This window comes from Salminus brasiliensis, chromosome 23 (assembly GCF_030463535.1).
Source record: "Salminus brasiliensis chromosome 23, fSalBra1.hap2, whole genome shotgun sequence".
NCBI lineage: Eukaryota > Metazoa > Chordata > Actinopteri > Characiformes > Bryconidae > Salminus > Salminus brasiliensis.
Window position 1 is genome coordinate 22,498,057 of NC_132900.1, and position 14,546 is coordinate 22,512,602.

General features: G+C 37.0%; 1 protein-coding gene across 1 annotated transcript; it reads left to right on the forward strand.

The window, feature by feature from the left end:
- The first annotated feature begins 1,315 nt into the window (after window positions 1-1,315).
- On the forward strand, window positions 1,316-14,058 carry gtpbp4 (GTP binding protein 4). The gene is made up of 16 exons (XM_072669116.1): window positions 1,316-1,411; window positions 2,119-2,289; window positions 2,376-2,479; window positions 2,620-2,756; window positions 2,879-2,979; window positions 4,030-4,122; window positions 7,217-7,408; window positions 7,531-7,596; window positions 8,325-8,414; window positions 8,737-8,847; window positions 9,760-9,889; window positions 10,078-10,178; window positions 10,613-10,810; window positions 11,709-11,774; window positions 11,966-12,109; window positions 13,604-14,058. The coding sequence occupies exons 1-16, from the start codon at window positions 1,364-1,366 to the stop codon at window positions 13,754-13,756; spliced, it is 1,905 nt and encodes a 634-aa protein (XP_072525217.1). The 5' UTR covers window positions 1,316-1,363; the 3' UTR covers window positions 13,757-14,058.
- The last annotated feature ends 488 nt before the right edge of the window (window positions 14,059-14,546 follow it).

A 14,546-nucleotide genomic window follows, 5' to 3' on the forward strand; every position in this document is an offset into this window, starting at 1 on the left:
CAACAAACACATCACATCTAGTGCAGTTATAAGTCAAACCCATAAATAATTTTTTTGGCCTAATTTCATGTACTTATTCAGATTTCTTTAAACCTTTTTTTATCGATGAGCGAAAAAGGACACATTTCCAGCCGAGAAAACCAGCTAATCTATTATATTATATAAATATAGTAAGTAACATGTCAAATTGTATAGATGGTATTAATTGCTGAGTTAAGCATTCTCCTTAAGTCCTCAAAAACTTACAAGGGACAACCATCAGGATCTAAGCTTGATGGTCTTAGATGAAAAAATACCTATGATCATTAAATTCATACTGCCTACTTGTATCTGCTCATGTATAGATGTGTTCCAGTCAGCAGTATAAAATTATTAAAGAAGAACCATCACTTAGTCACTGTTTGCGTTTTACTTAATTTGGAGGCTAGACACATTTACGTATCCAAGTATTCATAATCATAATTTTTATAATTGTTAGTTTGTCCAATTACTTAACCAGGTCGTGTACAGCGTATAACGTAACTTCCAAAAGTATTTCACAGTCCAAACACTGACTGTGGTATGAACCAGTTGAATTCAATGTCTGAACTAATTCCACAGCATGTAGCGAGGTCGTTTTAGAATGCACCTGAACTTTCACATTGATTTGTTTCTCCAAGTAACAATGCTGACTGCACCGGGGTTTGCTGAGCTTGTCTTGAAATGGTCAGGGGTTTGGCTGAGCTTGTGCTGGTTCATTTATGAGGTTACTGGCTAGCTATTTGCAGCAAATGTAGCTTCTGATCTGGGAACACTTTTTCTGCCAGTATAGTTATTTTAAGTCTTAGATAAATACCTATGATATTGTAGTAATATAAACATTTCACCATGTGTATAATAAACCCGTGTATTTATTCTGCATTGTTCGCTCACCTTTAAATCTGTGTTAATGTAATGTGACAATAAACTTGATTTTAATAGATTTATGTAGTTAAGTTACAGCTGTTCATAAAATGAACCTATCAGTTATAACATAATTAGTTCATAAATCTGACCATATATATTTCTATATATATTTGGTTATACATTGATACGCATACGCATATGCATATATATATATATATATATATCAATGTATAACCAAATATATATCAATGACTGGAGATAATCTTAAATAAATATGATAAAAGAAAATCTTTCATTATAAAATATTTAACGTATGAACCAGTTATTTGTATTCGGCCACATTATGGCAGTGTGAGCATGCGTGTGAGTGAGGTAGCGTGCGTGCTGTTTTGCGCATGCGTTTCGGACGCTTTGCCGCGTGGTTAGCAAGACTCGGTCCTTTCCGGTGCCGAGGAGCGGAGTACAGAAGCGGTGAAACATGGCACTCTACAACTTTAAAAAGATTATGGTGGTCCCCACTGCCAAGGTACATGTTCGTGTTTTGACTCTTGATTTTGTGTGTTTTATATGTATTTATGTGTGTATGTGTTGTCTTAATGTGGTTAGCTACCGTTCTGTAATCGTGTCCGCTGGGGACACGTGTGTCAGTAACTTGGCTAAGTTAAAGAGCTAGCTAGCTAGCGAGAACTGCAGCTACAACCGAACCAATAGAGCTCGAGACGTGTCGTTGAATGTGTTAGACTCACCATTCTGTGAAGGTGTCTCGTGAGGTTGTATTTGTTTTATCATAAATAAAATGCGGATTTGAATGATTTAGGTAAAACGTTTGCATGGAAAATTATTGGGTTGGGTTCCCGATTGGTTCTTGGTGGAAAAATGATCCTAAAGATCGAGCGAGCAGTACATTAAATACATTGATATTGACACTAAGATGCTTTAGGAAAACTAGAACCTAAATAGGTCTACAGTAAAGTAGTAACTTGTAGTAGGTGGGTAGGATGGCATGGCCTTCTCAGTTATTGAGTAAGCTGTACATCAGGGTCTGCTTGATTTTTTTTTTATTTTTTTTTTTATTTTTTATTTTATTTATTTTATTCCAAGCTGCAAAGTACAGTTATACAGGTATAAGACGGACTGCAATGGCAACAGCGATACATGACAATATATCTTTGTCTATTATTGAGATCTGCCCTTATCAGACTTTACTGTACTTTCTTCTGTTTGTTTTGGCAGGACTTCATAGACCTGACGCTGTCCAAAACACAACGCAAAACCCCCACCGTGGTCCATAAGCACTATCAGATCCACCGCATCCGTCATTTCTACATGCGCAAAGTCAAGTTTACACAGCAGAACTACCATGATCGTCTCACACAGATCCTTGCAGACTTCCCTAAGTTGGATGTAAGTTACACAGTTAAATGTGTTTTGTTTTTACTGGCAGTTGTTCAATTTGGTATTAAGTTTTGTCATTTGTTTTTTTCCTTTAGGATATTCATCCATTCTATGCTGATCTAATGAATGTGTTGTATGACAAGGATCATTACAAACTTGCTCTGGGTCAGATCAACATTGCCAAGAACTTAATTGATAAGTAAGAATCTAGTTGAAGAATAATAATGCAGTGATATTGTTATATAATATTATATAATGATTTTGTAGTCATCCATGCATAATGTGGGATGTTTATCTGTATGCCTTTTTATATCTGTATACCTTTGTGTGTTTATGTAGTGTGGCTAAAGACTATGTGCGCCTGATGAAGTATGGGGACTCTTTATATCGCTGTAAGCAGCTCAAGAGAGCAGCACTTGGACGCATGTGTACCATCTTAAAAAGACAGAAACAGAGTCTGGAATACCTGGAGCAAGGTAAACACATGATCAAAGTAGACTGGCTAACAGAAGACAGTCTAATGTCTCTCTCCTGTGAGTAGAGTATCAGTAATGGTATTTTTGATGATATGAGAGTTTTGTGCTTCTTGTTTAATCAGTTCGCCAGCATCTGTCACGTCTGCCTACCATTGATCCAAACACCAGAACACTGTTGCTCTGTGGATACCCAAATGTCGGCAAATCCAGCTTCATCAACAAGGTGTGTCATTTGTCAAATGTAATTAATATAACTTTCTGTGAGAAAAAGACATGTCTGCATTTATTCATACTTTGAATGCCTGAAATTAGAAACAGGTGCAGCACATTAGCTGCAGATTATTAGAAAATCATTAGAGGGAATTTTGGAGGAGCCGGTGTTATGTAAAAAAAAAAAAACATTCTTGATTGGTAAAGTGAGTGTTATTACCATGGTGAGATCCAAAGAGCTTTCTGATGCCTTCAGAAAAAAGATCTCAGAACATGTTGAAATTAGCCTTTCCACGTTCTGCAAAATAATTTACGAGTGCATCAGCTGCTAACATGACCATGTTAGGCCATTCTAGCCAGTTCAGTCCAACAGCAGACCACAAAATGTCTTTATGCGGTGGTTTGATGACTTTTATCAATTCATAAATGGTTCTGATGAAGAGGATGGGTTCCAAGGTTTCTTCCTTCAACTTTGAGGGAGTTTTTCCTTGCCACTGTCACATTTGGCTTGCTCACTGGGGGTCTCAAGTTTTCATGTCTTTTTATTTTGTTGATCTCTTGTCGTGCCAGTTGTTAAAAGTGCTATACAAATAAGTTTGATTTGGTTAAGAAGTCTCAAACAGTCCTAAAATGTCATCACTGAATGTACAAGTAGCTATTGCTACAGCTCAAGTCGAAGTACAGCATCTTCCATGAGAAAGAGACACACATTTGATTTAATTGGGAGGTGTGAAAGGCGGAAACCATTGCTGTCAAAAAACATCAGAGCAAGACTAAATGTTTTTCAGAGATCACCTAGACTCTGCAACATAGAATCTAGAATCACTAGGAATTCTTTATCGTATCAGATGGTGCTTGAGGAAAATGAGACCATTTTGTTTAAATGAAGATTAAATGTCCATGTTTTAGTGTTACAAAAGCCAGAGGTTTTCATTTTGTGTCCTAACGTTTATCTATTTTAAAACATGAAGGTATGTGTGCGTGAATATGGAAGTAATGTGTTATATAGTTAACCAGTGCTCCAGATAAAAAATTTCTTACAAATGAGGGCTTTTGCACACAGGTGACCCGTGCAGATGTGGAGGTACAGCCATATGCCTTCACCACTAAATCTCTCTTTGTGGGTCACATGGACTACAAATATCTGCGCTGGCAGGTGAGTGTTATGTTGCTTCATAAAATGATGTACCTAATTGGGGTGTAAGAAAAAATTGATAAAATCGTGTATCATGATGATAGGTCTTGCATTACTGTATTGATTTCAAACACCATATCGACTGAGTTTCCACACATCCTGGAAAAGAAAAACAGTTGATAAATTTTCCAGTCATGGAAAGTGAGAGGAGAAAGTAAAATGTCCTGGAAAGTTATTTCAACTTTCTCCTGTTTCCCTTTAGTTGAGAATGAACTACTTGGCTATCTAAAAGATAACTTCACCATATTGTGTGGTGTTTTGCTTCTGGGCAACACTTGGATAGTTAATTTACTGTAATTCAAAGTAAAGCAGCAAATCACATTTTGTGCTGTCTCTAAACGACAAGCTTTACATATGCATTTATGGACAAGACAGATACAGAGCCATCACTAAAAGAAGCATGTGGACTGAGGCTGTAGAGTAGTATTACAGGATTTTACATGAGTATGACTCATGTTGAGCAGTTCTGGAGAGAGGTCCCAAACTTTACCAAAGGACCATGGTAGCTGTGTTTTGTCCCAGAGTGAGAATGACCGAGTAAATTGGAGTCAGTGGAGAATCAACTTGATTCTGAAGCTGTTTCAAGGTAGAAATGCTACAACATGTTGCTTTCAGGGTCTTTTAAGTTTAAAGTAATAGTTCATGAATTTGTATTTTGAGTAGGTTGTACTCAGTTATGCTGTCGCTGTGGAGTAATAATACTCCCAAGACGCATCACTTGATGGCACAGAATAACATAAATCAGCGACAAGTTGCGATAGAGCAGAAAAGGGCGCTGTACATTATTTAGACTTGAGCAATCAAATATCTATGTGAACAATATAGCCTACTCTGTCAGTATATTGACCAGCCTTACTCTTGACCCACAATACCAACTGCTCAGTCGCTATTTCTTTGCACGTGCCTAACACGTACATTCAAGTCAGACAGACCCTTCCCAACCGGCTCGTGAGAGTAAAACATTTTGCCTTGATGACTGATATATGGTCAGGATGCAGTGCTTTGGGCATCAACTTTATCTGTCAGTTGGTTAGTGCATATTTTAACAAATTAACGTTAACTTCTGTATTGTTATATTTCTCAAAGCTGGAATTAAGCAGTTAAAGTTAACTGTATGCATTTACAAGAAGTTATATCAGTTTAATATGTGTTACTTATTTCATAAATATAATTTTTTCCAAAACGAAGAATACCCACTTTTTTTGGAAAACAAAAGCATTTTTATAGGCCTACTGACTTAAAATTATAACAAAATTAAATTAATCTCTAGTATATAATGTATTACATATTGCCATTCAGCTAAAATATATCAAGATATGATTTTTGTCCATATTGCCCAGCCCTATAACAAGTTGCATTATCTTTCAAATGTTAGTCAATAATTATTAATTTTTTATATATATAGATTTGTAGATTAACATTGCTTTTTTCCCCAAATAGTTTTGAAAGGGTTGATGATATTTTGTGTTTTGGGCATGTACAGTGGGGCCAAAAAGTAGTCAGCCACTGATTGTGCGAGTTCTCCTACTCCTAATTTTCGTCATAGGTACACTTCAACTATGAGAGACAAAATGAGAAAAAATCCAGGAAATCTTTGTAGGAAAAATGTGTAGGATTTTAAAAGATTTCTTTTTGTAAATTATGGTGGAAAATAAGTATTTGGTTACCCATAAACAAGCAAGATTTCTGGCTCTCACAGACCTGTAACAACAACTTTTAGGAAGTTCGTCTGTCCTCCACTCCTTACCTTTATTAATGGCACCTGTTTGACCTCGTGACCTGTATAAAAGACACCTCTCCACAGCCTCAAACAGTCAGACTCCAAACTTAACCATGGCCAAGACCAAAGAGCTGTCGAAGGACACCAGGAAGAAAATTGTAGACCTGCACCAGGCTGAGAAGAGTGAATCTACAATAGGCAAACAGGTTGATGTGAATAAATCAACTGTTTGAGCAATTGTAAGAAAATGGAAAACATACAAGACCATTGATAATCTCCCTCGATCTGGGGCCCCACGCAAGATCTCATCTCATCTTTTTTTTCCCCTCATTTTGACTGCTCTCTGATCTGATGAGACTTCTCATCTTTCTAAGTAGGAGAACTTGCACAATCTGTGGCTGACTAAATACTTTTTGGCCCCACTGTATGTGTATTTGTTCCGAACAGTCATGGTGTGGATGTCAGATTGCACGCAATTTTATAGAGCATACAGTGTGCATATTCCAAAGCGCTTGTATTTGCCCATGAGAAGTGCATGGTGTTGTGCGTGCGTAGACTGAAGTGACACATAATTGAAATCTTATGCATGCAGACAAGTTTGAAGCACATGTTTGTGTAAATTGCCACTTTTGCTGCATGCTGAGCTGTCCCTGCTTCAGATCATCTTAAGGGATGGAGAGAGTGTAAAGATGCTTGCTAAGCTTCAATTTTGTCAAAATGGAAATCCAGTCCTGTGGCTGACAACACAGATGATTGAGGCAGGTCTTGGCATGAAAGTTTAACCCCCCCTGCCTTAAGCTGGAAGCAGGTTAGAAGGTTATTTGGTGATTGCTGATTGGAATGTGGAATTAAATTGTGTTGTACAAAACTCATACTAAAGCATGGTATCCAGGATATGATATAACCATGGGCAGCTGCAGTCAAAACAATGAATGGGAGTGTAACTCACTGACAGTATGTTTTTACTTTACTAGTGTTATCTCTTAAAACTAATTGCTACATTAAGGGAAAAATGAGCTATAACATATGAAATTGTTTTTAATTAATAGTTTACAAGCAAAGACTGGTGGGTTTTAACCCTGACTACTAGATAGCAGTGTTGCATATTGTAGTATTCAGATCTCACTGTTCTGACTGCATAAAAAGTTAACTTTTCTTTTACTTGGATTTTATGCAGTGTGTGTGATGACTATTCAAGTGCTCTGGAAAAAGTGTGCTTATAAAGGAGTATTCGCTCTGTGTTTGAAAACAGCAAATGATTGAGGTGTTCGGACACCTAGCGGAGATGGTTCCCAGACAGAGAAAAGTCTAGATGCTTGTCTTCACTGTGTGCAGGTAGTGGACACACCAGGTATCTTGGACCACCCTCTGGAAGACCGCAACACAATTGAGATGCAGGCTATCACTGCGCTGGCTCACCTGCGGGCTGCTGTGCTGTATGTGATGGATGCCTCTGAGCAGTGTGGACACACACTCTTACAGCAGTTTGAACTGTTCAACAACATTAGACCCCTGTTTGCTAATAAGGTCAGACTCTCTGTTTTGTTTTCTCACACACTGATACAAGTCCCTATATATTTGTTTTTCTTTTTGTTTTTGTTTTGTGTTTTTTTTTTCTTCTAATTTGTGCATCTGTGTGTACTCTGCAGCCTCTGATTATAGTTGCCAATAAGTGTGATGTGAAAAAGATCAGTGAGCTGTCAGAGGAGAACCAGGTGAGTTTTCGATTGCTGTACTGTTACACTAAATAATAATAAATAATAAACAATAATATAAAATAATAAAATATTTTAGGGTTTAAAAATAATTAATTTGGCAGAATTTTATTCAAATAATATCTGTCAAGTTAAAATGTTTCTTACCTAAGTTTAACAGTTGACTTTTCTACTTTACTACTCTGCCAATTATTCTTGATGTAGACTATTGCTGATCATCTGACTGACAGTAACATGGACGCTTTAGAGAAGACAAATATTGATACACTTGAGGATCGCGATATTATGTTTTGCAAAACTGTTTTGATTCTTAAACAGTGTTTAGCTTTAACAGTTTACATGCAAAGATATGTGGTAGGCAGTGGTTCATTTTGTGTTGTGGTGTGTGGCTCTGACTTCTATGTAGCAAGGTTGTACTCTGACAATGTTTTCATTTTGCATAAAACTTGATTTTAAAAAAGCTGCAATATCGCCTTTTCAATACATTGCAATAGTAACTAATATATTGAATCTTATTATGAGCTTCTTGCCAATACACAGCCCAAGATGTCATAATGTATATGTTAATATACATATTGTAACTTGTTGCCAAACATTCCCTTCTCCTGTGGTTTCTTTCATTTCATAATTTCATCAGTGATGAGTCGCCTCAACTTTGAATCGGATATTGTGCAGCGCCTAATTGTAATGTCTATATCGGTGATGGGGATGTGTATGTGTCTGTGTAGAAACTCTTTGCAGATATCTTAGCTGAGGGAGTTCCAGTGATTGAGACCAGCACACTGACAGAGGAGGGAGTCATGCAGGTCAAAACAGAGGTGAGATTCTTGACTGTGTGTGACTGAAGTGAAACTAGTATTTAATAATAAAAAAAAAAGGTGGTATGCAGTTATAGTTATTACAATAGCCTAATATATATATATATATATATATATATATATATATATATATATATATATATATATATATATATATAATCTCAAACCATAACCAATAACAAAAGAACACAGACAAAATAGCATTAAACTTAGGTTGCAACTTGGATAGCTTAGGGTATAATCAGTTACTTCATAAACATCAGAAATTACTTGTCATTTATTGATGCTTTTCCTTTTTTTAAAAAGTGTTTGTGTTTTTCAGGCATGTGATAAGCTGCTGGCTCATCGTGTGGATACAAAGATGAAGGGGAAAAAGGTCCATGATGTCCTGAATAGACTCCACCTTGCTGTGCCAAACAAGAGAGATAACAAGGTATGGACACTTGACTTGAACTCACATGATCTTAACTGTTTTTTTCTTTCTTTATGCTCCTAGTTAATATTGGTTTGAACTGTCCAATGAATCTTATTTCAGAACTGGGCACACAAGGTATTTTCTTTCAGTCTAATCTGTCTTTGTTCTTTGAGTGTTATTATTGATTTGAATATTGCATTGCTTATTTTACACCCTATGTGAACTCCTTGAGTGTTCTTGACTTGTTAAGGGTTTTTCTTCACCAAGAAAAGAATACTGCAGTTATCTACTTCTGTGGTCTTCACAGAAGATATTTCTGTGGACGTCCATGACTGTTGGCGTTGCTGAGCTCACCAGTGCATTCCTCCTTTTATAAATGTACAGAATAGTTGGTTTGGCCACTTCTAAAATTCAGATTTTTCTCTGATAGGTGTCTTATTTCAGCCTCCTTTAAAGATGGCCTCATTTACTTGCATCGACACCTCTTTAGACTTCGTATTAAGAGTTCCCATTAACAGCTGTCAAATGTTATATACCATACTATTTATCTTCTAAATCATGAAATCATGCAATCATGAAGAAACATCACATCTGCACATTAAACTATTTTAGTCTTTTTCCAATTATTTTGGAAAAAATCTTTGAAAAGGGCTGCAATATTTAAATGGTTATTGTAATATTTCTGGTGAATTAATGTTCTGATTCTCTAAAGCTGAAAGTGTAATTTTCACATTTTGCTTTATTTTAAATCCAGTGTTGTGGTATACAAAGGGGAAAAAATCCTGACCAAATACTTAACTGTGTAGGTTGCTAAAGAAATAAGCAAGTTATTTTGCTCCCCAGGTCTGCAGTTCTTTTTATTTGACTTGACTGAAACAAGTTAAATAAATAGAGTGGAAGTATTACTGACTTTAAAATTTATTTGTCTAGGAAAGACCTCCATTTATCCCAGAGGGGGCATTGCTTCGCAGGAAGGCAATGGAGGTTGATTCTCCCAAGCGTAAACTGGAGCGAGACCTGGAGTTAGAACTTGGAGACGACTACACACTTGACCTACAGAGTAAATGTTTAAGTATACTTGTGCGCACACAGGACATAGACAGTACTTACATGATCACAGATGTTTACGCTATGAATAAGAGGGTTTTGTTTTTACAGCATGAAACTACAACACTCTCTACAACAGTGAGTTTAAATTGAATGTACTACTGTGGCTACATCCAAAACCCCTCTTGTCTATGTGTGCAGAATACTGGGACTTGATGAATGCTGATGAGAAGAGTGATAAGATTCCTGAGATCTGGGAAGGACACAACATTGCTGATTACATCGATCCTGATATAATGAAGGTGAGTATCAGTTGAACAGTATTTTAATGATGCGATCTATATCATTAAGTGCACAGGATTGGTGCAATTGATGTTTTGGTATGTTGAACTCCACGAATAATGATTCATTTTGTGCTAAAATGTTAGAGAAAGTGATTTGAGTGCACCGCTAATGAACGAAAATACTGGAGCCTGGTACAAATGTTCTAGCGTTTTAAATTAAGTGTATGAGTTTTGGGTGTGGAGAGTACTGTTGAGCAGGTTTTCAAGTTTTGGATGTAACCAGGATGTTGGTAAAGGCATTAGCTGTGCGCTGTGGTCCTCTCAAAAAATATTCTCTTTCAGAACATGATTATTTTCTCTTATGTGACCATCTTTGCTCAAAAAGTTCTGCATAAAACTCTAAACTTAATCTTTACATTTCTTAAGTGTAAACATGCTAACGCTCCATACAGAGATTGACTGAGCTGGAGAAGGAGGAGGAGCTCCGGGAGCAAGCAGGTGAATATGACTCGGATGAAGAAAGTGAAGATGAGGAGATGCAGGAAATTCGAAAGCTGGCCAGTCAGATTCGAGAGAAAAGGAAGCTGAAGATCCTGGAGTCGAAAGAAAAAGATGTGCATGGACCACGGTTACCCCGCACTGCAAGGAAGGTCTGTCTGCTCATTCCAGTTTGTGTAGAACACTATTTCTTTAGGGCAGCTGTTATTAACCTTAGGGGCATCCGGACCAAAATCATTATTCCGCTTCACACTATCTCCAGGTAATTGAAAGAATATAGTGTGTGAGCTTATCTGAGATTCTAGGGAAGCTCTGTCTGTAAAGTGATTTTTTTTATGGATTAAGGAGACGCTAAAACGTATGTAAGCAAACAAAACAAAGGACAGCTATATTAAGTGATTTAAAATAATAATAATAATTAATGACTCAGATTGGGATTTTTAATGGTGATGAAAATAAAAACAATCACAAAAATGAGATCTGAGTTGCAATTAGATATTACAAACAAGACAAATTGGGGTACTTTTTATTTTCAACCATATGTCTATAAAAATAAATAATTATTGTCCACTTATAAACTTATAAATACCTGTGGTCCAGCTTGGCTATGTTCCTTGAAACTATAACTTTTGCCTCACAGGTGAAGAGAACCTCTCTTCATTTGAAATTTAGAAGTACAGTCACCGTAAGAATGTTATTGGTTTATGACCTGGGAAGTAATTAGAGGCTAGGTTCCTGCTTATGGGCATCTCAAACGGGCATTAAATATAATGCATTTTTGCACAATTTTATATGAATAAACATATAGAAATTTCGATTTTGCTTTGTTTTATGTCTAAAACAAATTCTGTAAACTGCATTTCCTAAAAATACTTTAAAGTCTGAATTGCCATATCATATTACTGTTTATATATTGAGTATATTCATTTACACTAAAATGCTTTTGACTCAATTACTTGTGAATTGAAAAGATTTGTCAGTTCAAAATGAATTGTGTCTACATGGTGTTTGATGTGCACTGCTTGTGATATTTGGTGATGCTGTGTGCAGGTGGAGAGGACGACATTGGAGAAGGAAATGGGGGAACTCGGTTTAGACATGGCAGACAAGGACGAGGTAATCACATTCCATCTCCTCTGTGTGTGTGTGTGTGTGTGTGTGTGTGTGTGTGTGTGTGTGTGTGTGTGTGTGTGTGTGTGTTTTTGCAGCCTGTATGAGTGAATAATTCTTGTGTGGTAGACGATGCTGTTTTTGCATGTGCTTATTTTATTGTTTAAGTCTTAACTTCTGCCCTTTGTTCTCTATAGAGTCACTATGTCCAGCAGGCACAGAGGTCACGCTCACTTGTCAGAAAAAGAAAGAGGGAAGCATCGGCTCCACCCACTTCACGCACACGCAGTCAGAGTGCATCAAGGCCGCCACGTGACCAATCTGGAATTAGAGATGGCAAGGTACTGCTGACATCACCTTTCAAACTTTAGGACTTTTTGGACTGTGAACACGTTTCAGTTGGCAAAAATCTCCATTGGCGACACACTTGTTGACTTGACTCACTCACGCAGGCGACTAATTATTGATGTTTGGCAACATGACATTGTCCTTGTCCAAAAAAAAAAATTTAAATGGAAGCACTTCAAAAAGCAAAAGCCTTTCAAACGGACCTGCTCTTTCAAGACATGGTAGACTCTGCCAGTCACTATTAGGGTTGCAGCGGTAACCGGTTTCACAGTTTACCATGGTATTAAAATGCATTGATATCATGCGGTGGGTGTTTGCTTATTAACAGTACTAAGAGGTGTGGGGGGGCAATCCAGCTGAGAATCTCACCCACGCATGCGCAGCGCCTCTCAGCCTAGGCGGCCCCTCGGCCACTGATGCCGTGAAGCACACAGCAACAGATTTAACCAGTCTCAGTCCTCCTAAAATCTAAACTAAAATCAGCAGTGTGGGACAACTACTGATACCCACAAAACAGACATGAGGATGGGAATCCAATTTGCAAACAATGTGGACGTAAAGTGGCAGCTAAAGGAGGTAAAACCTCAAGCTTGTTCTCCCATCTATGAGAACACATCCCTCTGTGCAAATCAGAGTAGGTGTCTCGTTAATAACTGTCTCCCTAACAAAAATGTGTGAAATTTAGAGTTTAAAACCTCGGTTACCTCATGCTCATCCATACGGTAAGCACCAGTGAAGGGCTGAGTCTTCCAAACGCATAGGCACGCCGGTGCTAATTTTCATTTTTTTAAATTGACATGCATATTTTTCATCACTTTAAATCAGGCTCGATGTGAAAGATCTCATAACTAATCTCATAACCTAGCTTGAAATGTTAAAATAGATCTCAGAAAAAAATTTAATTTATGTTTACAAAGCCAAAGTATTTTCTTTTTAAAGAGGCTTTAATTTTTATTTAAAGATTCAGTTTTTTCCTCCTTCTAATTGAAAGAAAATACTTTGGCTCCTGTTTGCATAAACAGGAGGTGTACAGAATTTTATACATAACTGTCATTAAAAATAGTTCCATGTTTCAACTACAATAGTTTGTTAAACAAAAACCTTTTGTGTAGATCTGTGAAATACCATTATAACCCTAATACCTCAATATTTCCTAAGGTGCTTATAATCCCATAAAAATCTCATACTGTTGCAACTCTAGTCACAATAAAAAGTGTGATACGTTTTTAAATTCCAGAGAACGCAGTAAAGCTCAGAAAGCAGTTTTTGGCTTGATTAATTGTTCAACTTTTTTAATTTGTTCAGCTTCAGCTCAAAAGTCATCAACCACATATTGCATCATAATTCAGAAGAAAACATGAAAATGTTTGACCTGTGATGTGGTCTCTTACCTACTTAAAATAACGTGATACAGTTGTTTGTCAACATGGCATTAACTCACTGTTTTCTTTAATTGTCTTTGTTGTGCTCTTTCTTTCTCTGTCCAGATGGCGAAGAAAGCAAAAACTATGATGAAGAACTCTCAGAAGGGAATGAACAGACAGGGCAAGAAGGGCGAGTCAGACAGACACGTATTCAACCTGAAACCCAAACACCTTCTTGCAGGAAAGAGAAAATCTGGCAGCACCAGCCGCAGATAAACATGCAAATACATGTCTATCCTGCTGCTTTCACACTCTTGCCATGTGCCATTGACCTCTGTAACAATCATGTAATGTAAGGTTGATGAAATACAAAAAAAAAAAATTGAATTGTCTTATCCTTGAAAATACAGCACCATAATTGGTGGGCATTGATGATGAAATGTTAAGTTTATGATGTGTATTATTAACCCAGCATACGAAAGTGCCATCTTCAGTCTAACCCAGTGAATGTGTTGGTCAATTGACAGATGTCCTGTGTTGAAATGGCAGTAAAATAAATAACAAACTGAACAAATCAACTCTGTGCGCATGTGTGTGTATGTGGACTCTGCAGTTGGCTTAAGCTTGGTATTCCAGAGTTTGTTTTTTTTGTTTGGTAGAGCAATGCCTTTATTAGATTGTATTTAATTGCAAGAGAAAAAGAGAATGGGAAATGGTCATAAAAGTCCTTTAACAAAGAAGAATTCTCTCTAGATTATGTGAATTAAGCCTGTTATGTTTTGAATTATGGCTATTTAAAGATCCTGCTTTGTAAAATACCACCTTGGACCAAGAACACCTGGTTTAGATGTGGACACAGACATATTCTACCTCTGCTTTCCAGTTACATTTCAAATCAAACCAATCAGAGACCATTAAATTAGCATACATTCAGTTCTTGCTTGTTTTGAGCCCTTGTATCCTTTTGTATCCATTTCTTTATTTTGGGGGGGGGGGCTGTTGTCTTAACTGCATATTATATTGTTTCAAGAGACAGTGCTGCCCAATGAGTTTGGAAGCATTTAAT

What these genes read in the sequence shown, in the direction of transcription:
- gtpbp4 (XM_072669116.1), top strand. Translation starts at nt 1,364, where the DNA reads ATGGCACTCTACAACTTTAAAAAGATTATGGTGGTCCCCACTGCCAAG. An exon ending in CAGACTTCCCTAAGTTGGAT is followed by an intron (nt 2,290 to 2,375) that starts GTAAGTTACACA and finishes TTTTTCCTTTAG; the next exon opens with GATATTCATCCATTCTATGC. An exon ending in TCATGCAGGTCAAAACAGAG is followed by an intron (nt 8,415 to 8,736) that starts GTGAGATTCTTG and finishes TGTGTTTTTCAG; the next exon opens with GCATGTGATAAGCTGCTGGC.